Source organism: Equus przewalskii, chromosome X (genome assembly GCF_037783145.1).
Source record: "Equus przewalskii isolate Varuska chromosome X, EquPr2, whole genome shotgun sequence".
Classification (NCBI taxonomy): Eukaryota; Metazoa; Chordata; class Mammalia; order Perissodactyla; family Equidae; genus Equus; species Equus przewalskii.
The window spans coordinates 92,810,095-92,832,433 of NC_091863.1; the positions used below are offsets into that span (position 1 = coordinate 92,810,095).

Here is a 22,339-nt window from a genome sequence, read left to right on the forward strand (position 1 = left end):
TGAGGCATGATTAATCTGACGTTGATGTTCTTTCTGCCTAGGTCAAGATCACCTAGCCACTGAAAATCAAATGGATCAGTTTACAGTGTACTCTTTATTTGCATTAATTAAGACATCTTAGTACCTTTCTACTGCATAAGACAGGAAAACCTAACATAATAAGAGAACAGTCTGAATCAAACTTCCCAGGATAATTCTAGTAGGCTTTGGATTCCAAAACAAAAGTAGTCTTTGAGGAGTATAAAAAAAAACTGAAGTGCAAGATACTATGCTAAATAAAACTAGCTGCTTCATCATCTTTGATGTATCCAGATGAAGACAAATTTTACAGCCAGTATAGTGTGCTCCTTAAAAAAAATAATGTATTTAGAAAGCAAGGATCATCCTTACCTGAGCTGTTTAACAACAAAGCACTAAATATTGAATGCTGAAATTAAAAGCAAGTTAAAGTAAGCTGACTAATTACAAAGTAATGACAAATTCCACAAACCAGGCGAAAGAAAATCCCGTAAGTTTATGTTAAGTGGTCAAATGGTCCCTATACAGCAGCACACTGGCAGCTACCAGTAAGACCAAATGAATTCAGACAGTTTATTACTAACACAGAGAAAGTGTGATCAGTATGCTATCAGTTCTCCATGTGCCCAGTCCCACAGGACAAAACCAAACTGGAGGGGGGAACAAAATGAGAGATAACATACACAGTGGGTTGCTCCGTTATTGAGGAGTCAACTCTAGATTGCAGCTTGGTAATTTTATACACACTGTACCCGAAAGAACGTGCCATGCCTCACGAGAATAAAGGAAGGAGACTTGGGGCAGTCTCCCACAAGATAGGGAGGCAGATAAGAAATGACCTTATATCATCTATCTTGCGATGTACCAGGAAGGGTCACAGAGTCTTCCCCCAAGATTTGAGTCAGACTGTGGTTGAGCCTGGCCTATGTGGACTACGTGGAGATGTGCAAGATCCCCAAGGTCCCATGGTAGAGTCCTTCTGCTAGTCTGAAGTCACCCAAGTACAATAAGAAGTTGGTATAAAAAACTGCCATGCTCCTTCTCATAATTTTAACTTTAGAATTTGGACAAACATTTGCTATCAACTGTTGCAGAGAGCCACAGCACTGAATCAAACACTATAGGGAACTTTTGTATAGAATGCATTATCTGCCCTCAAGGAGTTTAAATTCCTCTTGGGGGAAGCACTGTACAGCTAAGAGCACAGTTGCACCTGGCTGTGTACACACATTAAATAGTTACTTAAACATCTAACAATAGAAGAACAGTTAATCAAAATATGGTACCTCCATACTATAGACTATCAGGCAGTCCTTTAAAATCATGTTATGAAATATTTTTCTTCAACAGAACAGTGGCAATAAGGAAAACTCGGAACAATTTGAAAGAGGAATGTACAACAGACTATAATGGGAAGACTTCTAAGGCAACAACATTACACACATAAATGTTGAGAAAATTCAGTCGTTAGGGGATGAGGTTTTTAATCAGGGAAGAAGCAGTGAACATACAGAGGAGTTGTTTGTGAGGGCCTTTAAGCTCTGATCCTGCTGAAGATGATAAACTTGCAACTTGAAGGTAGCAGTTCCGCGATCTTAGCTTTGCTTATGACAAACAGAGGACAGCAGACCAATATAAGAAGAGAAAACTAGACCAAGGCATTTGAAAACACAACTTTAAACAATTAAGAGCTAGGCTACCAGGAAAATTGCTAAACCTAATCACAAAATATGCATTTATCTCCCAATTTTTCCTAGACTTCATCTACAAATATGACTTTCAAGACAATTTTTAAAACAACATATTATTCCTCAAAACATTTTATAATTTAATATTTTCAAAGCCAAACATATTATTTAATGTCATAAACATTACTTACAAATCAATTTTATTAGTTAACTTAAATATTTAAAAGCAGCCAACTCTTCTAAAATAAAAACATATCCAATGGTACAATATAACAATATACAAGAACTATACCTAATTTGCACAAAGTGCAATAATCATATCTTTGCTTATGAAGCAATAATAAGCTGTCATTTCCTTTTACGTTTTTCTTTCTAACAGTTTTTCATTTTTAAAATAATATAACAGAGTAATAGAAACAAAATCAGGGAGACAATGAGAAGTCCAATCTGACTGGAGAAAACGGTACATACATGAGAAGTAGTTGAAAACACAAAGGAAAAGGAAAGAAAGAGGTTGTGGAGGGACCTGAAAAGGCATCCAGGGTTCTACGAAGCAAGCTTAATTGAACAAATGTGTTAAACACCTACTATGCACCACACACTGCACTAAGTGTTGAAGTGTCAACAAAGTAACTATATTCAAAGAACTCCAAAATCAACAGAAAGAGAAATGTAAACAAAGACCTTTTCTTTGATTTTTACAAGGCACATTTTCTTCTAATGTTAACATTTCTGAAATCCACGTACGCACTTATTGTGGTAGTGGGGGTTTTCCCCAGAAAAGTTATTAAATTGATGATGAATGCTATAATAGAGGAAATATAGTAACTGCAATTAAGGATCATAACTGCTGTAATAGAGGTACAGAGTACTCACTATACATGGAGGATGAAGAAAAAGGGAAAAGATAACAAAGAAAGGCATGATGTGGGATATAAAAGATCAATAGGAGTTCACAAAGTAGAAAAGAGGGAGAAGGACATTAACAGTAGGGGGGAAAAAATGGAGACATGGAACAGCATGATACCTTCAAGGAGCAGCATATAGTTTAGTTTGGTAGGCTGGAATGTAGAGTTTGGGGGCAGTATAAGATTAAACTGAAGAGCAGGTAGGCCAGGAATGCAAGGTGCATATAATATCCAAAAACCAACTGATGTAATTAATGCCATAAAGGACAAAACCCACACAATCATCTCAATAGACAAAGTATTTGACAAAATCCAACACCTTTTTATGATAAAAAAAAAAAGTTTTCTTTAATTAGGTATAAAAGGTAATTTCTTAAACCTGATAAAGAGTATGAAAAAAACAGAGCTAATATCATATTTAATGGTGAAAGACTGAATGCATTCCTCCTAAATTCAGGAACAAGACAAGAACGTCCACTCTCACCACATCTACTCATATTGCACTAGAAGTTCTAGCCAGGACAGTTAGGCAAGAAACAGAAATAAAAGGCATCCAGATTCAAAAGGAAGAAGTTAAACTCTCTATTTGCAGATGACATGATCTTGTATACAGAAAATCCTAATGAACCATTAAAAAACTATCAGAATGGGGGGCTGGCCCCGTGGCCAAGTGGTTACGTTCGCGCGCTCCACTGCAGGCGGCCCAGTGTTTCGTTAGTTCAAATCCTGGGCGCGGACATGGCACTGCTCATCAGACCACACTGAGGCAGCGTCCCACATGCCACAACTAGAAGAACCCACAACGAAGAATACACAACTATGTACCGGGGGGCTTTGGGGAGAAAAAGGAAAAAATAAAATCTTTAAAAGAAAAAAAAAAACTATCAGAATGGGCAGTACACTCTTTGACATCAGCCTTAAAAGGATCTTTACAAATACAACGTCCACTCAGACAAGGGTAACAAAAGAAAAAATAAACAAGTGGGATTTCATCAGAATAAAGAGCTTCTGGAAGGCAAAGGAAATCAAGATCAAAATGAAAAAACAACCCGCCAACTGGGAGGAAATATTCGCAAATCATATATTTGATAAGGAGTTAATCTCCATAATATATAAAGAGCTCACACAACTGAACTACAAAAAAATAAACAACCCAATCAAAAAGTGGGCAGAGGATATGAACAGACATTTTTCCAAAGAAGATATACAGATGGACAATAGGCATATGAAAAGATGCTCAACATCACTAATCATCAGGGAGATACAAATCAACACTACACTTAGATATCATCTTACGCCCATTAGAATGGCTATAATCACCAAGACAAAAGTTAATAAACGTCGGAGAAGTTGTGGAGAAAAGGGAACCCTCATCCACTGCTGGTGGGAATGCAAACTGGTGCAGCTACTTTGGAAAACAGTATGGAGACTTCTCAAAAAACTTAAAATAGAAATACAATATGACCCAGCTATTCCACTACTGGCTATTTATCCAAAGAACTTGAAATCAACAATACAAAGAGACTTATGTAGCCCTATGTTCACTGCAGCATTATTCACCACAGCCAAGAAGTGGAAGCAACCCAAGTGCCCAACAACTGATGACTGGATAAAGAAGATGTGGTATATACATACAATGGAATACTACTCAGCCATAAAAAAGACATAATCGTCCCATTCGCAACCACATGGATGGTCCTTGAGGGCATCATGTTAAGCAAATAAGCCAGACAGAGAAAGACAAACACTATATGATTTCACTCATATGTGGAATATAAACAAACTTATGGACAAAGAGAACAATTTAGTGGTTATCGGGGGAAGGGGGAGAGGGTGGACACAAGGGGTGCAGGGGCACATTTATATGGTGTTTGACGAATATTAATGTACAATTGAAATTTCACAATGTTATAAACTATTTAGACCACAATAAAAAATTTTCTAAAAAAACTATCAGAAGAAAGAAACAAGTCCAGCAAGCTTGCAAGATAAAAGATCATTATATAAAAATCCTATATTTCTATACACTAACAATGAACATCCAAAGAGAAAATTAAGAAAAGAAATCCACTTATAATAGTATAAAAAAATTAAAAATTTAGGAAAACTAGGGGCTGGCCCCGTGGCCAAGTGGTTAAGTTCGCGCACTCCGCTGCAGGCGGCCCAGTGTTTCGTTGGTTCGAATCCTGGGCGCGGACATGGCACTGCTCATCAGACCACGCTGAGGCAGCGTCCCACATGCCATAACTGGAAGGACCCACAACGAAGAATATACAACTATGTACCGGGGGGCTTTGGGGAGAAAAAGGAAAAAAAATAAAATCTTTTAAAAAAAAAAATTTAGGAAAACTACAAAATGTTGTTGAAAGAAATTAAAGATATAAATAAATCAAAAGACATCTCATATTCACAGACTGGACAATTTAATATTGTTAACATGGCAAAACTCCCATAAGCTGACCTACAGATTCATCAAAATCCAAACTTGCAATTTCTGAAGAAACTGACAAGCTGATCCTAAAATTCATATGGGAATGCAAGGGTCCCAGAGTAGCCAAAGCAATATTGAAAAAGAACAATGTTGTAGGACCCACACCTGCTGATTATAAAACTTTATACATGGCTTCCTACAAAACTACGGAAATCAAAATAGTGTGATACGAGGATAAGATTAGACATATAGATCAATGGAATAGAACTGAGAGCCCAGAAGTATTCATTTACATTTATGGTCAATTGATTTTCAACAAGGGTAACAAGTGGACGAGGAATGAATGGCATTTTCAGGAAATGGTGCTAAGACAACTGGATATCTACATGTGTGAGAATGAAGTTGGACCCTGATCTCACACCATACACAACTCAAAATGGATAATATATCTAAATATAAGAGCTAAAACTATAAAACTCAAAAGAAAACATAAGAGTAAATATTCATAACCCTGGGTTAAGCAATGTTTTTTTAGATATGACACCAAAAGCATAAGCAACATAAAAAAAATAGATGAAAAGGGCTTCATCAAAAATTTTAAATGTTGTGTTTCAAAGCAGAGAACCCACAGAATAGGAAAAATATTTGCAAACTATATATCTGATAAGGGACTTATGTACAAAATAAAAACAATAAAAACTCTTACAACTCAGTAATGAAAACACAATACAATTAGAAAATGGGCAGAGTCTCAGTAGACATTTATCTTAGATCGAAGATGTACGAATGGCAAATAAACACATGAAAAGATGTTCAACATTATTAGTCATTAGGGAAATGCAAATCAAAACCATAATGAAATTACACTTCATACCCACTAGGATGACTATAAACAAAAACACAGATAATAACAAGTGTTGTCCAGTATATGAAAAAATTGAAATCCTCATACATTGTCAATGGGATTGTAAAATGGTGCAGCCACTTTGGAAAACAACTTAGCATTTCCTCAAAGTGTTAAACACAGAATTACCATATGACCCAGCAATTCAACTCCTACGTGTGTGTGTGTGTGTGTGTGTATATATATATATATATATATATACACACACACACAAGATAAATGAAAACATACATTTACAAAAAAACTTGTACATGAATGTTCATAGTGTTGGGGCCGGGGGCAGACGACCCCAAAATATCCCACAATAGCACACTGGTTATTTTGAATTAAAGTTACTCAAGAAAGCAAAAAAGGACAGTCTGACCCTGCTGTCTCTGTTCCCCCTGAAAGCAGGAAATAAATCTCCCATGTGAAGGGTGCTCTCCCTGCATCCTTATCACCAGAGCTGGGGGAAGTCAGGGCCGAGGAGCCGGCATAAACAAACCTTGCTAATTTATTCCCTCAAGCCTCAACTCTGCTTAAATGCCTCACTAACTATGTACCTCAAATTTAAGCTTCTTTGTCCTGTCATTCCTCACAAATTCATTGTTTTCTTTATGTAAAAGATAAATATACTGCCTATTTAATTTACTCTCCAAGCATCATTTCTCTATGATCTCCAAAATGTACATATTAAACTGGGTTTTTCTCCTGTTAATCCAGTCTTGTGTCAGTTTTATTATTAGTCCAGCCATAAGAACACAAGAAGGGTAGAAAAGAGATTTTCCCCTCCCCAACAATAGAAGTATTATTTGTAACAGCCAAAAGAATAGAAACAACCCAATTGTCCATCAACTGATGAAAGGACAAACAAAATGTACAATGGAATATCACTCAGATATAAAAAGGAATAAGTACTGATACATGCTACAACATAAATGAACTTTGAAAACACTAAGGTAAATGCAAGAAGCCCATCACAAAAGGTCACATAGTTTATGAATCTATTTATAGGAAATGTCCAAAACAGGCAAATGTATAGAGACAGAAAATAGATCAGTGGTTGCCTAAGTCTAGAGGAGTGAAAGAGGAGGGGTAATGAGGAGGGACTGCTAATGGGTAGGGGATTTCTTTTGGGGGTGATGAAAATATTCCAAAATTAGATTGTAATGAGAGGTGTACAATTAACAACCAATAAACTATACACATTAAATGGGTGAATTTTTGGTATGCGAATTATAATCTCAATAAAGTGTTAAAGGCAGGGACGTATCTGGAAAAAAGATGATCAGTGTGTTAAAACGTGAAATTGAACCTCAAACTAGACATAAAATCAATTCCACAGTGATGAACAACTTAAACACTCAAAACAAACGTTTAAAACTCTTAGTAAAAAATGTAGATGAAAACATTCTTAAGACAAAAAAATAGTGACTACAAAAGATTGATAAATTTGACTGTATTAAAATTTAGAGCATTTGTTCATCAAAAGACTTCTTAAAAAGTAAAAAGACAAGGGGCTGGCCCCGTGGCCAAGTGGTTAAGTTCGCGCGCTCCGCTGCAGGCGGCCCAGTGTTTCGTTGGTTCGAATCCTGGGCGCCGACATGGCACTGCTCATCAGACCACGCTGAGGCAGCGTCCCACATGCCACAACTAGAAGAACCCACAACGAAGAATATACAACTATGTACCGGGGGGCTTTGGGGAGAAAAAGGAAATAATAAAATCTTTAAAAAAAAAAAAAGTAAAAAGACAAGTTATAAACTAGAAGATATTCTCAATTTACAAAACCAACAAATGATTAGTATAAGGAATTTTTTTTAACTCATAGACTTCCATAAGAAAAGGACAACCAACCAATAGAAATTGGGCAAAATAAATGGAAAGCCATTTCACAGTACCAGAAACACACACAGCCAACAGACATTTGAAAATATGTTAACGTCAGTGGTGATCAGGGAAATGTAAATCAAGACAGGCTTCATTGAAATTTTAAACTCATTTGGCCAAAATGTTTCAATCTGACAATACTATGTGCTGGAAGCGATATTCATTGTATTCATAGGATCTCTTATATATGTCCTTGGAAATGTAAACTGTAAACCAGTTTGACATTATCTCCTTAAGTTGAACATCGACATACCATATAACCCAGCAATTCCACTCCCAAGTATATACATAAGAGAAATTCTTGCACACATACAACAGGAGACATGTACAGTAATGCTTATAGCAGCACTGTTCATAAGTGGAAAATGTGGAAACCCAAATGGCCATCAGCGAGAAAGTGGATAAACTGTGGTACAGTCACACGTGAAAGATAATGCAGCCATCAAAAAGAATGAACTAGAGCTTCACACAACAATCTGGCTGAATCTTAGGAACTTAATATTAAGTAATATAATATAAAAATTACTAGTTATATTAAGCAGAGTGCATGTATTAGCTTTTTTTACACTTTTTAAAAAATGTTCAAAACAAGGAATAAGCAATGTGTTGTTAAAGAGCTGGCTTACTGGCTCCATGCTGTTTTAGTAGCTACAAGTGACAATCAGATTTGCATATTAGAAAGAGTACTCTGGCTACAGCATGAAGGACTAACTGAACTTGAAGCAAACATGAGGCAGAGAGATCATTCAGGAAAACTGTTCATAGGTCCAGTTAAAGGTGAGAAGAGGAGGACCTGAACAACAATGGCATTGAGAATAGACAGGAAGGAAACAGATCTGAAAGCTATTCAAAGAGCTACGATCAACAGGCCTTAGTTCCTAACTAGATATAGAGGGTAAAGGAAGGGGGAGAATGAAAATCATTCCTAAGTTTCTGGTCTAGGTGACCAGAGGGCCTAGAATCAATAACAAGAGTTGATTTTTTTTTTTTGATATTTTGAGTTCGAAGAGACTCTGGGATGGCAATATTCATGTAGTTTCCTCCCTTTATGAGTAACTATAAAATCGGATCCTTCCCCGACTCCAAGGCCTATCCTCCTTCTCCTTTATAAAGCTCTCTCTGATGTTGTAGCAACACAATCAGACGTCATCTCTCCCTCTTTGAACCTGCATTGAACTTTGTTTTCATTTATCACATTTATCTTACTCTAGCCCAGCATTTCTCAATCCTGGCACCACTGACCTTTTGGACTAGATAAATGTTTGTTGTGTGGGGCAGTCCTGCTCACTGCAGGATGCTTAGCAGCATCCCTGGCCTCTCCAGACACCACCAAATATCCCCTGGGGGCAAATCTTCCCCCAGCTGAGAACCACTGACCTAGCCTATATAACAGACATGTGAGTACTTATTTCATACCACTATGAAATCATAAATTTCTTAAAGGCAGCAACTTTACAACCCTTCCATTTACATAAACTAGATATGACAAATCCATTCATACATACTCATCAAGATAGGTTAAGGAGACATTTATGTTCAATCCACTATTTTTAAAGATTTTATTTTTCCTTTTTCTCCCCAAAGCCCCCTGGTACAGAGTTGTATATTTTCAGTCATGGGTCCTTCTAGTTGTGGCATGTGGGACGCCACCTCAGCATGGCCTGATGAGCGGTGCTGTGTCCGTGCCCAGGATCCAAACCGGCGAAACCCTGGGCCACCAAAGTGGGGCACGCGAACCCAACCACTCGGCCACGGGGCCGGCCCCCCAATTCACTATTTTTAATTTATAAATATCTTTAAAAGTAACAGATTTCCCATTGACATAGACATCCTCAACCAATTAGCTCAAAGTATTATATTAAGGATTTATATACTGTAATTACTTTGTTTAAGAGGGAAAAATTCTAGGCTGCACATTCTAGAGTCTCTTAAGGGTGTAATCATTTATCAAAGCCATTTTTGAGTGACATCCAAATTCATAAATGTTCTAGAATTGGTTAGTCTCCATAGAGTTCAAATAAAAGTTTATACCTGGGGCCGGATCCATGGCCGAGTGGTTAAGTTTGCGTGCTCTGCTTCAGCGGCCCAGGATTTTGCCAGTTCAGACACTGGCCTGCTCATCAAGCCATGCTGAGGTGGCATCCCACATAGCAGAGCCAGAAGGAGCTACAACTAGAATATACAACTATGCACTGGGGGGCTCTGGGGAGAAGAAGAAGGAAAAAAAAAAAAAGAAGATTGGCAACAGATGTTAGCTCAGGTGCCAATCTTTAAAAAAAAGAAAAAGTTTATGCCACAGTTATTTTATTTGTCTTTTGTCACCTTGAATCCCTAATATTACACATAAATTCTACTGAAAGAGACTGAAGGAATTAATTTAAAAGTAAAGTGACAACAAACTCTGCCACAAATGATAAAAGAGTACACAAAATTAACAATGTCTACAAATAGGAAAGGACTTACTTTCCTATTTGGGAAAAAAATTTTCTTTAAAAAATTTCATATCAAAAAATACATTAGAAAATATCTGTTGTTTAATTATCCACTGCAGTCCTTTGACTGGTATTCTTTAAGTGGAATGCTATCAATTTATAATTTATTTGAAACAGGAGAAATGTAAAGACTCAAAGTTAAAGTCTGACCTTTAGCAGAGTGAGTGCACTAGTTTAAAGTGAGACTAAACACAAACTTAAATTATTGTTATAAAACCGACTTGGCCAGTTTTCTTTTATTACATTAAATGTTTCCCTGGAGTGTCAGGTATTTTTTTCTATAAAAAGGAAGCAGACAAAACTTTCTAAAACTTTTCAGAGAACTGATTATAAGAGTATTACAATGCTTCAAGAAGTACCCAAATACATCTGAAGCACAGGGAAAACTAAAATATTTCCCCTTCTAGGTCATGATGATAAACAGCCTCTGTAGGACGAGAGTGGGCATCACACAGCTTAAGTATCCCTGAGAGTGGGTTGCTCGTATGGGCTGGGAGAAAGATATGCCCTTTTGCAAAGTGTCACTGTGTGCCTTGGAACTTAAACAAACACTACCTCCCAGGGAATCAATATGCTGTAAGTCCTCAATTATTTCTATTTGTGAAAAGTGTCCCTAGCATCATCTCTTATTTTGTCAGTAAGTTTCTGGATCTTGTCTACCTTTATCCTTTTGATGAAAAATAAATGCTTCAGAATTTATATTACAAATAATCTAAATCAGGGGCCAGCCCTATGGCCTAGTGGTTAAGTTCAGCGCACTCCACTTCTGCTGCCTGGGTTTGGTTCCCAGCGTGGACCTACACCATTCATCAGCAGCCATGCTGTGGGAGTGACCCACATACAAAATAGAGGAAGACTGGGACAGATGTTAGCTCAGGGTGAATCTTCCTCAGAAAAAAAACAATAATAATCTAAATCAAAATACTGAATTTTAAACTCTAAGCAAAGTATCCCTATAACTCCAATTCTAAAACATCCCAATCATCCACTTCTGTTCTTTTATCTGCCATGCAGTATATATGCTAATTTTGTTCAGAAAACATGATAAGCTAGTATTTTCCAGAAGTAACTAATTTAGCTGCTTACTACACAGTCCTAATTCTAAACTGTGGTTTATTCTCCATATTGATTCCTTAAAGCATTTTGCTCTCTTGAGTACCTTTTCTTATGCTCACCAATCTTGTTTTCCCTGATGACACTCAGTTCTTTATTTTTTCAAAGATTGGCACCTGAACTAACAACTCTTGCCAATCTTTTTTCCCCCTTCTTCTTCCCCCCAAATCCCCCCAGTACATAGTTGTATATTGTAGTTGTGGGTCCTTCTAGGTGTGGCATGTGGGACACCACCTCAACATGGCCTGACGAGCGGTGCCATGTCGGCGCCCAGGATCTGAAATGGTGAAACCCTGGGCTGTGGAAGCCGAGCATGAAAACCTAACTGCCCGGCCATGGGGCTGGCCCCTAATTTTTTTCTCTTTTTTTTAAGGAAGAGTAGCACTGAGCTAACTGCCGCCAATCTTCCTCTTTTTGCTGAGGAAGACTGGCCCTGAGCTAACATCCGTGCCCATCTTCCTCTACTTTATACGTGGGACGCCTACCACAGCATGGCTTGCCGAACGGTGTCATGTCCACACCCGGGATCCAAACCAGCAAACCTGGGTCGCTGAAGCGGAATGCCCGCACTTAACCGCTGAGCGACCGGGCCACCCCCAGCCCCTAAATTTAATCTTAAATAAGTGAGTCAGGAGCCAGTCGTGGCCTAACAGTTGGGTTCTCGGGCTTGGCTTCAGTTCCATATCACTTATTTGTACAGTTTATGAAGGTATACAATTTTGAATATTGTTATATATTACACTTCTCTTCTAATTGTTACACATATTACTGTACACTTTCAACTATTCTATAAACCCTTCAAGGACAAGAACCATGTCTCTTTCTTTTCTATTGGCCATAATCATCTTTCCAAAGTTGGAGTTCAATAAATGCTTGCTTAATGAATCTGTTCTAAAACCATCAGAAAGAGAGGCATGAAGACAAGCTATGCAAATACCACACACAAAACACACTGCACCACAAACAAAAACTATATAACTTATAAAGTTAAAAAAGCATTTATTTTTCAGAATAAAGAACATATTTATTAGCACAGTGTTTAATAATAGCTTTAAGGAGAGACTGTGTTACAATGGAAATAACACTGGAATAGTGAGTGCTAGAGCTGGAAAACCTAGGCTCTGCCCCACACTCTGCTCTGCCCCACACTCTGCCATACACTAGCCATTTAACTTTGGGCAAATCACTTAACCTCTCTCAACAACAAGGAGTAATTACTATGTACTCTGCCCAGCTCACAGGGCTATTATTAGGGTACAATAGGATAATATATGGGAAGGTACTTAGAAATTTATAAAGAGCTGTAAGAATGGTATTATTTTAATGATGAACGTACCCTCCAATTTAAGATAACATTTTATTTTAAAATGTGAACTTGCAAAAGAAAGAAATTGAAGGGCAACTATTTATGCTATACAATTCATCACCAAATAAAATAAATCACTACAAGGTCCAGCAACTCAAATTCAATCTAGAGCAAATAAAATATGAGTCAACTGTCAAAAATGTGCTTCACGTTCAATTTTTCAGGAAGACATTTATTACATAAAGCAAGGCAGATATTTCAATCAGGCCACAAAATCACAACCACAAGCTCATTCACTGAGTGCACTGAGGGCCTTCACCTATGTAACAAAATCAGATGTTGTGAAGTTTATCTAACTCCATTTTACAACCTGATACAATGCACCATGCCCCACAGTTGAAGAGGTGAACCAGCACATGTAGGAAATACTAGAGTTGACTCCAGGTTTACAGGAAAACATGTGATTAACCAGGCCACAGCACAATCTGATGTATGTAAGAATTCCTAAATCTGTTTCACAGACCTATTGTTTATGGACATAAAGACGTACGAAGGAGCAGAGGGAGCAGCTGCAAGTAGGCTAAGACTTATTTGTAGCACCGGTGACAAAGTGAAATATGAAAAGTTTCAGGATTTGTTTGGGTAGCCATTAAAATCATTTTCAAGCTCTCTAAGGTCAACAAATTATCACAGTATCCAGACAGACTAAAAAGTTCTAGGCAATTTCCCTTTGTCTTGCCAAGTCTACCTACAGACCATCAAAGACAAAACATTACAACAAGAGGCAGCCACTTCCCTGAAATGGGTTACCAACTTTCTGATCCCTGTTTTTAAGTCTTTATACGAGTAAGTACTTTAATCAAGAAGTATCTGGAAGACAGATCTATTCAAAAAGGTCAGGAGCTCTAACCACCAATTGGAGATTCAAGTAAATTAGCAAACTCTCCCTTTCGAATGCTAATCTCCTGGAAAGACTGCCATAATTAGTTAGCTTTGTGCTCCAACCCAGCAAAGGAAAAGGAATGAGGCTGAAGAGGGAAAAAGAAACAAGGAGGGCAGCAGGAGTTCCAGAAGGGGCAAGCATAGAGCGACACCAGAAATGCAAAGAGAAGTAAAAGAAACAACGAAGATAAACTCTGGCAACAGCTACCTACTATCCATTTTCCCTCATAACAAGACTATTAATAGAGAAAATAAGATTTTGCTGCTACATATTTTGGGGGCACTATTTTATTAATGCAAATTTATCGAACACTATTAAATGTAAACCGGAGTTATTCATGGGAACTGAATAAACTATAGCTTCCTGGTAAGTTTCTACTCTCTATAGACATAACATGATGAGAAAAATGAGTCTCTGCTTCACACAAGCCTATAAAAAAATATATTGAACTAAAACTTGAACACTTAGTTCCCAATTTTGGTTTTGACCTTCTTGACAAGTGGCTTTAGGTTAGTCACTAAACTTTTATCAACGCTCTCATTCACTCAATAAATATTTCTTGAGTGCCTAAAAACTGAGCTATTTTAGAGTTTCTCAACCCTGACTGTGCATCAGAATCACCTGGGAAGACTTTAAAAAAAAAGAAAACAACTTTCTTGGCCCCTGAGATGCTAATTTAATTGGTCTGGGGTGGGGCCCAGGCTCAGGTTTAAAATCGCCCCTGCGATTTTAATATGCAGCCAAGGTGGAGAATCACCAGTCTATTTTATCTTAGGTATATGAGAGGAACAGCGAAATAAGGCAAAAAGCCTTCCCCCTGCCTTTGAAATTTACCAATTTCCCCTTCTTATCCAAGTTTCTTTTAACCCAGATTCTCACCACGTCACACCTAAATTAACAAAATAGCTTCCTACCTATTTTCCTTCCTCCAGTCTCTTCTCAATTCAATAAACCATTACATACTTGTCTAATCAGTTTGGTTCCAAAACATTATCCCACTGAGAGTCACTTTAAGTATAATAATACCAACAAACAACTGTTTTCGCCAAACGGAGCATATATTGTCTGTATACGGATGTGTATGTTTATGTGTGTATGTGTATGTATGTATGTAAAATCTCAAACATGCTCTATTTTTCCTCAGTTCCAGTGTACCTACCTCCATTTATACATAATGGATACTAGTCTCTATACATACAAAAATATTGCCCCTAAAGAGTCCATGGCTGAATTTTGTCAAAAATTAATGGCAAATGAGTCACCTGTAGATTTCTCATTTACATTTTGAAGTGTTCCCACAAGGAACATACATTCAACTGAAAAAAATAAAAGTAAGATGAGGTGGAATTATCTCAAAATGTCCTGTGTTACCGTAGACACTGATAAATTCTATGATGAAAGAATGTTTCCCAAGAATAAATATAGTTCTGGTTTGTGTTAAAGCTTGCCTCAGAAAACCAACGGAAGACTTAAAAGCCAAAGGTTACAACCACATAAGATGATATTCATATTCATGAAAAATATTATCAACTACAATGTAAGTAATGTATAAGAAGAAGACTGAACGAGTATGTGACTGACTGATTCCCTGCCTGTAGGAGCTCTCCATCTTCTCAGGGACAGCAAGACATAAACAAAAAGAAAATAAAGCCAGCACTAGCAAGTGGTAAAGACAATAAGTACCAGGGGAATTCAAAGAAATAGGGGACGGCTAAGGGAGTTGGAGACAGCTTTTTGGAAAAGTTTGGTTTTGAACAAAATTAAATAGGTGGAGAAGAGAATGAAATCCCAAGCATATGGACGACCTTCTACAAAAATGAGGCAGAAATTCATAAAATCTATTTGAGGGGCAGGGAGTTGACCTAGTTGAAACAGAGGGTGCTATGCAGGAGCATTCGAGGAGGTAAGGTGGCAAGAATAAACTGGAGCCTGACAGAGAAGGCCCTGAATGCCAAGGGAGGATGTTTAAACCTTGCCCTACAGAGAGAGAGATCCTTTTTAGGTTATAAAGAACAATAAGTAAAACAATATATCGCTATAATGATGCAGTCTAAAACGATTTTTCTCGAAGCCTTTGAAAAACATACGAAGTAGTGTATCTTGCCAATATATTCATGAATATGTGAACATATTGTTTAGGAAATCTGTTCAGAGTGAAGTAGTAAATACTCAAACATGCTTTCCAAAATATACAATCAGTGATCAATTACGCATTCATAGTTCTTAGGATAATTCCTAACAGAGTAATTGGGTGGAAGGCTCCAATTTTAGGTTTTCCTCTCTCCATCCTCCTCCAAACACATACCTTGATTTAATATCTAGAAACTGAATACACTGAAATAGCGTTATTCTGAAAATAAGAGGTCTTTTATTACTTCTCATTATGGGTGAATTTACTTACTAGGTTGTTTTAAAATGACTACGTCTATTAAAATAATTTTGTCCATGATTTCTTTCAGCAAAACGGAAGACACACAAATAACAAATTTAAAGATTATGAAAAGCAAAAAGACCTTTCATCAAACCAAAACACACCTATTTTAGCATTGGTTTACAAGGCAGAGGGGAAACAGAATGCGTTCATAACAAAAAATACCGTCCACAACAAAGAGTACCAGAGAGTATATGAAGAACATTACAATAGTCAATTTCTCATCCAAAATTATAGGCCATTAACCCACAACTCCGTAAAGAATGGAGTTAATTTTGTTTCTCAAAAATGGCTTACAACTTTTGGCTATTTCTGCTATAAAAATTAAGACTCTAACGTAACTCAAAACAAGGATTCTTTCCCCTAGTAACCAGACACGCAAGTGATTGATGATTTAATTTGCCACTGCAGCAAATACTAATTTAACCACCACTACCTTCTCAACACCGGGAAAATGAAAAATCTCAGTCTTTAAAGACATACATGACAAGAAGGCAAAAATATTTTAGGATGATTAAAACACACGGACCAAATAAGAACACAGAAAAACCGTGGCAATACTGCTGCTGTACTATGAAAAGGGATATGCCATTCTTGCAGGCACGTATGCCTTTAAGAAATGTGTATAGATTATGATTTTATGTATTCTCTTTTTTTTTCCTCCGGGAAAGATGGTAACATCCAGGAGAGTTGGAGGAAGAGCATTAAGGAAGGTGTCGATATAAGGAAGGTATCGATCCCCCCTCCCCACCTCTTACTGGAGAAACTCGCTGTAACAATAATGTTCTTTCACCCCTCACATCCCACCCGGTTTCCAGACATCCTGCAGTCGGCACTGCCCACCCCCACCTCCCCTATTCCCTTCTCTGCCCCTCACATTCAGGAGAACAGGCTGCTGCGACTTTTTCAGTCTCGCCGCCCCCGCGCACCCGCCTAGACCAGCAGAGTCCAACGACGCGGCCACGCAGCCACCCACTGCCCCCACCTCCTCCTTCTGAGCTCAGCTTCCCTCCCCCAACCCTCCCCGCCGCGCCCCCCTCGTCCTGTCACCTGCTTGGGTGGTGTCCGTCAGGTCGTAGCCGCTGCCCGGGAAGTCTCGGAGTTTCCTACCACTGAGGCTCAGGATGCCGGAGTTGCCCGCCTCCTCCAGGGCCCGGTCCAGGCTCCTCACCGTGTGCTGAGGCTGCAGGCTCCCCGGGTTCCACTGCGGCCCGTTGGGGAACGGCTGACCGAAAAGAGTCGGTACCGGGATGGGCACCACCAGGGTCCCGCCACCGCCGCCGCCTCCCCCTCCGGCTCCGCCACCTCCCACTCCGGCCGCGCCACCGCCACCGCTATTTCCACCTCCACCACAACCGCCGCCCCCAGTGTTACCACCACCTCCCTGACTCGCCGCCATGTTCCTGGGAGAGAGAATAGCCCCCGACAATACTCCCAGCTTGTGCCGCGAGTGTAGGGGGTTCTTAGAACGCATGCGCAGAATGGGGGCGGAGGGGGGGGGCGCGAGGTAGAGAGTGGGAAGGAACAGGGGGCGGGCTAGGAGGAGGTGTTGGTTGGAGAAGAGACGATGTTCAAACGTGCAGAACGCTTGCTTTAAGAAATGTATTATCAGACGAAGGATGCTAAATCCCGGTTCCGCTGTTTTGGGTACCAAAATCTTGCGAAGCGACACCAGCTTAACTATAGGTCATTTGGCGATCTGTCCCCAAATCTCTAAATTGCTTCACCTTTTTCGTTCTGCAAAACAAAGGCAAATATATTAGATAGGGATGAAAGGGATTCGTTTCAGCATATATCGAAACAGCTTTAGAAGGACTATCAGCCACCTTATTGAAACGCTTACCGCAAATGCCTCAGGAATCGTTTACCAGTGTTAACACGGAGAGAAATGTTGGGAGTCATTTGGGGAGGAAAATTGGTACAGAACTGAGTTTTAAGCATATATGAATTTTGCCTTAATTTAGAGTTCCAAAATAGGAAAAGACTTCACATGTTTTCAAGGAAGCCTCTCGCTTCAGTGTCTGTGGGTCTCAGCCAAACTGCTGCCTTCCAAAACTTGGAAAAGTTCTCTGCATTCTGTTCTATCACTCTTTGAAGTTGTGCCAAGATCTCCAAAATATCTCGAGTTTCTTCTTATTATGTTGGTATGGCTGATGGAAAACTCTTTGATCGTCAAACAACCTTAAGGTTTATTTTTGAAATACAAGTTTTGGTTTTAGGTGAAATTCTGAAGGTTTAACACTGGGGATATGAAGCTAATCAATCTTGGATTTTAGGAGTTCATTCTTTGAACCCAAACATTCAGGCCACTGCCACTCGCCCATCCCCACTCAGAGTTATTCAAATCTTTTTCACCAATAGTAAAGTTACCAAAGAAAACTATCAGAATGCTTGGGCATATTCAGTTATCACTAATTTGAATAGCATATGCATCTCTTTACATCCATTTCAATTGGAGCAATCTGTCAAGTCTCATTTTTCTTAGAGAAGTCTCTACAAAAGTTTATCTGCCATAGGCTTTACTTTGGAATAAAGTAAATAAATAAATTAAAAATACAGGAAAGAATTACAACCTGTCTAAATTGCTTTGTGGCCATACAGGTTAAGTAAAATGATTACGTTGCAAGAAATTACGTTTGCCATATTCATGACCACGGAATAAACAGAACTGAAAATGAGACTCTCTACAATTAATTAGCAAGTGAAATCAAATTACTTAAACCCACTGGTGTCAGAAAGGAATGCTGTACCTTATATCTCATCTTCCTTATATCGCAAATCAAATCAAGTATTAATTGAGAATTTACAGAGTCAAGAGGGGTGAGAAGGGAAACTAAATTCATTTGTTAGAGAAAAGATTAAGAAAGGAGCTATTTTAATAATTAGCCAATAAGAAGTTTTGCCATTATTTAAACAATATATTGGACTCTAGGAAAAATATGTCCTCGGGATTGGGAGACTTAAGTGAAAAGGGCCATGTACTACAAATTTGAGAAGAAAAATAATCTTTCAAAGAATTAAAAGGTAGTCTAAGTAGGAAAAATGGGAAGCCTGCAGAGTAGCCTAGGTGTACATGAAAATCAGGCATAATAGCACATTCTAGAGCTCTTTGACAAGAACCCGAAAGCTATAAAGAGTATTAAAAAGATAAACTGAGGCATATTAAAAATTGTAAGAATTTATTTGAGCATTTATCTATTGGAATTGGGCCTCCCCAAGTGGGAAGTGGTTATGAGAGCTCCACTGACAGGGACCTGGGGAAACACTTATATAGAGAAAGTAAGGAAGCAAAAAAAGGAAATGATTCGATTGGTTATAGCTTGAAGCCTAGTTGGCCATTTGTGATTGGTTGACTTTATCATTTTGGTTTCCTAACCTCAAGGCATTTACAGGCTTAGGTTTTGGTTTGCTTACATAGGCCCCCACATCATCAGAGCCACCTCAGTCTAATGGCCTCCTTGTGTAATTAATTTAATAGGAAGTAAAAGACTTAGAAGAAAGAGCATGAAATTTAGAAATTAGTTCCAACCTCTTAACTGCCTGTGTAATACTCAGAAAAGTGACTTAAAATCTCTGTACTTCAGTTTCCTCATAGGTAATACTGGAAGAATAACAATAATACTGAGGCCAGCCCCGTGGTGCAGAGGTTAAGTTCACACTTTCTGATTCAGCGGCCCGGGGTTTGCCGGTTCGGATCCCAGGTGCGGACATGGCACTGCTTGGCATGCCATGCTGTGGTAGGCGACCCACATATAAAGTAGAGGAAGATGGGCACGGATGTTAGCTCAGGGCCAGTCTTCCTCAGCAAAAAGAGGAGGATTGGCAGCAGTTAGCTCAGAGCTAATCTTCCTCAAAAAAAAGGAAAAAAAGAAAAATAACAATAATACTTAATAATAATATTTAAATAGTGCTTACCATTTACCAGGAACTATTCTAATTGCTTTATATATACTAAGTCATTCAATCCTCATGACAATCTTATGAAATAAGTACTATTGTTTTCCATTCTATGGGTGATGAAAAATAGTATATACCTCACATAGGATCGTTGTAAGAATAAATAAGATCACAAATGTTAAGTGACACCATAATACCTGGCATTCATTCATTGATTTAATAAATATTTATTGAGCTTTATTACTCTGTGCCAGGAACTATTCTCTGTGCAAGTAATAGTATAGCATTAGCTACTCAATAAATTTTAATCTCTTTACTATACCCCTTGCCACCTCAAGAAAGAAAATAAAATAATAAAGAATATGCAAAATAAAGGAAACCAAGGGAGGAATCGGTTAATTCTTTGATAATTGTAGGCAAAGAGATATGTGACATATTGCATTAGTTTTTTGCTTCAGTCTATACTAGAGGGTATTTTACAGTGATTACCACTTCGATGTTACTCATGGTATGGACATGTTAGTCATTGGTTAAATTACAATCAATACTCAGACTTATCCAAGCCAAACTTACAAAATGACTGTTGATGAACCACAAGGATTAGATGACATCCATCAAAGATTATAGAAAGAACACAAGGGGCGTTGAACAAGAATGAAGCCTCTGTTAAATAAAGCACTGGCAGACAACAAAGGTGATTTGTATTGAAAAGAACTCTGGAGGGGACTTATGAAATTACAGGCCAGTTTATAGTCACCACCATTCCAAGAAAATTGGTAGTTACCCAACATTTGTAAATAATATAGAGAAGGAAAGACACAGTACAAACCTCCAAATTCTTCTATTAGATACCAAGGTTATCGGAATAGACTACAGGATGTTCTTACCAGTCTGTAAATAAATAAAAAGTAAGCTACGTTTTATCTCAGTATCTAGAACGAGGCAGCGAACTTAGAGATTACGGAGATCAAACTATAATGCAAAATTTGTTTTAAAATCCTGATCAGGCTCAAGGAAAGAGCCATGGGAGTCTCTGTAGTTTGTTCCCTGAAAACATCAGCTCAATTAAATGCTAAATTCAGAGGGAAAAATAGTGAAACGTTGGTCGTTAAGATATATATCAGAAACTCTAATAAAACCTATTAATTTACCCCACACTGAACTATTTCACAGCTGCAGCTGGAATGAGACGTGCAGTTCTACTCACCGCAATCTCAGCCCAGTTCCCGAATTAGAGAAAGCCCCGAGAAGGACACCCAGAATGATTAGAGAAGTGAGGGAAGGGGAAAGTCACTTGGCCCTTCTCTCGCTAGTAACTTGATCTTCAGTCCCTTCCAAAAACCATGTTCTGTCATTGGACTTTCAGAGGATTATACATGAACTTATTTTAGCATAATTTACAGCACGCTATATACGACATCCCTGAGCCTCCTTTCCCCTGTCTGTCCTTGGTTCTACCCTTGCAGATTTGCCCTGCTTTAACCAATCCTAACAAACTCATTAATCCCAAAGTTAATATTTATTAACTCAAAAGGGATTTGGACATACATATGAATGATCAGTATTACTTAAAAGAAGCTTTTACATACCTAGTCTTCAATGTTGATGTCAACAAGCACTATTATGTTCTATCTTGGTTAGAATCCCTGCTATGACACTTACAAGATGTGAGATGGATGGGTCGTTTAACTTCTCAGAGTCTCAGATTCCTCATCTATAAACCAGAGATCGTAACATTATTAGCTATCTCATAGGACTGTAATGAAGATTACATGAGGTAATTACATAAAACACTTAGTGTATTATAATGGTTATCATCTTTTTTCGAGTTTCGCTTTGCCAATAGAACACTGAGCTGAGTGAACCATGAATTATCAGCATGGCAATTCTTAAATTCCTCTGTACTGTTGTGGTGCCAGCACTAATAGTTGTTTTCCTCTGTGCTGCTGGTGAAGTTACATCCTTATTAAATCACCCCCAAGTTTCTGCCTCTCCTAACTTTTCTGTTTTCACCATGATCTAGTAATCTGATTCCAAGTCCCGCTTACTGTCTCTAATGCAATCCCAGATTTTAACCTCTGTTTTTCTAGTATGTTCACCTGATATCATGAAATCTATTTAAATATCTTTTCCAAATCCTCCTTAAAAATGTATCTTAAATGTTTCACTTTGTGAGCAGGTCTGTCAAAAATCCTGAAGAGCTTCCTTATTAGAGTGGTATGTAAAAGATACAGATTGCTGAATTTTGCTAGTTTAGCTTGGCCAAAAGAAAGTAAATAAAATATCGCAAAAAATTATTAAACCTGTTATGTCCAATTAGCAAATATAAGATTGAGGGA

The 22,339-nt window shown here is 38.2% G+C and overlaps 1 protein-coding gene across 12 annotated transcripts in view; it reads right to left on the reverse strand.

Moving 5' to 3' along the window:
* The window catches only part of LRCH2 (leucine rich repeats and calponin homology domain containing 2), a 105,868-nt gene extending 87,781 nt beyond the window's left edge, over positions 1–18,087 (reverse strand). For 10 of the 12 annotated variants that reach the window (XR_011536273.1, XR_011536272.1, XR_011536271.1 and 7 more), the window contains exons 1-2: positions 17,947–18,087; positions 17,154–17,840 (exon numbers count right to left, since the gene is read on the reverse strand). Coding sequence is in view for 8 of the 12 variants with exons in the window: in XM_070606372.1 (XP_070462473.1) it covers positions 17,154–17,577 (424 nt within the window). In the remaining 4 variants the exon portion in view is untranslated. Of the gene's footprint in view, positions 1–17,153; positions 17,841–17,946 lie in introns of those variants that run through there. The other 2 variants (XM_070606374.1, XM_070606373.1) reach the window with 2 other exon arrangements.
* Positions 18,088–22,339: the final 4,252 nt, after the last annotated feature.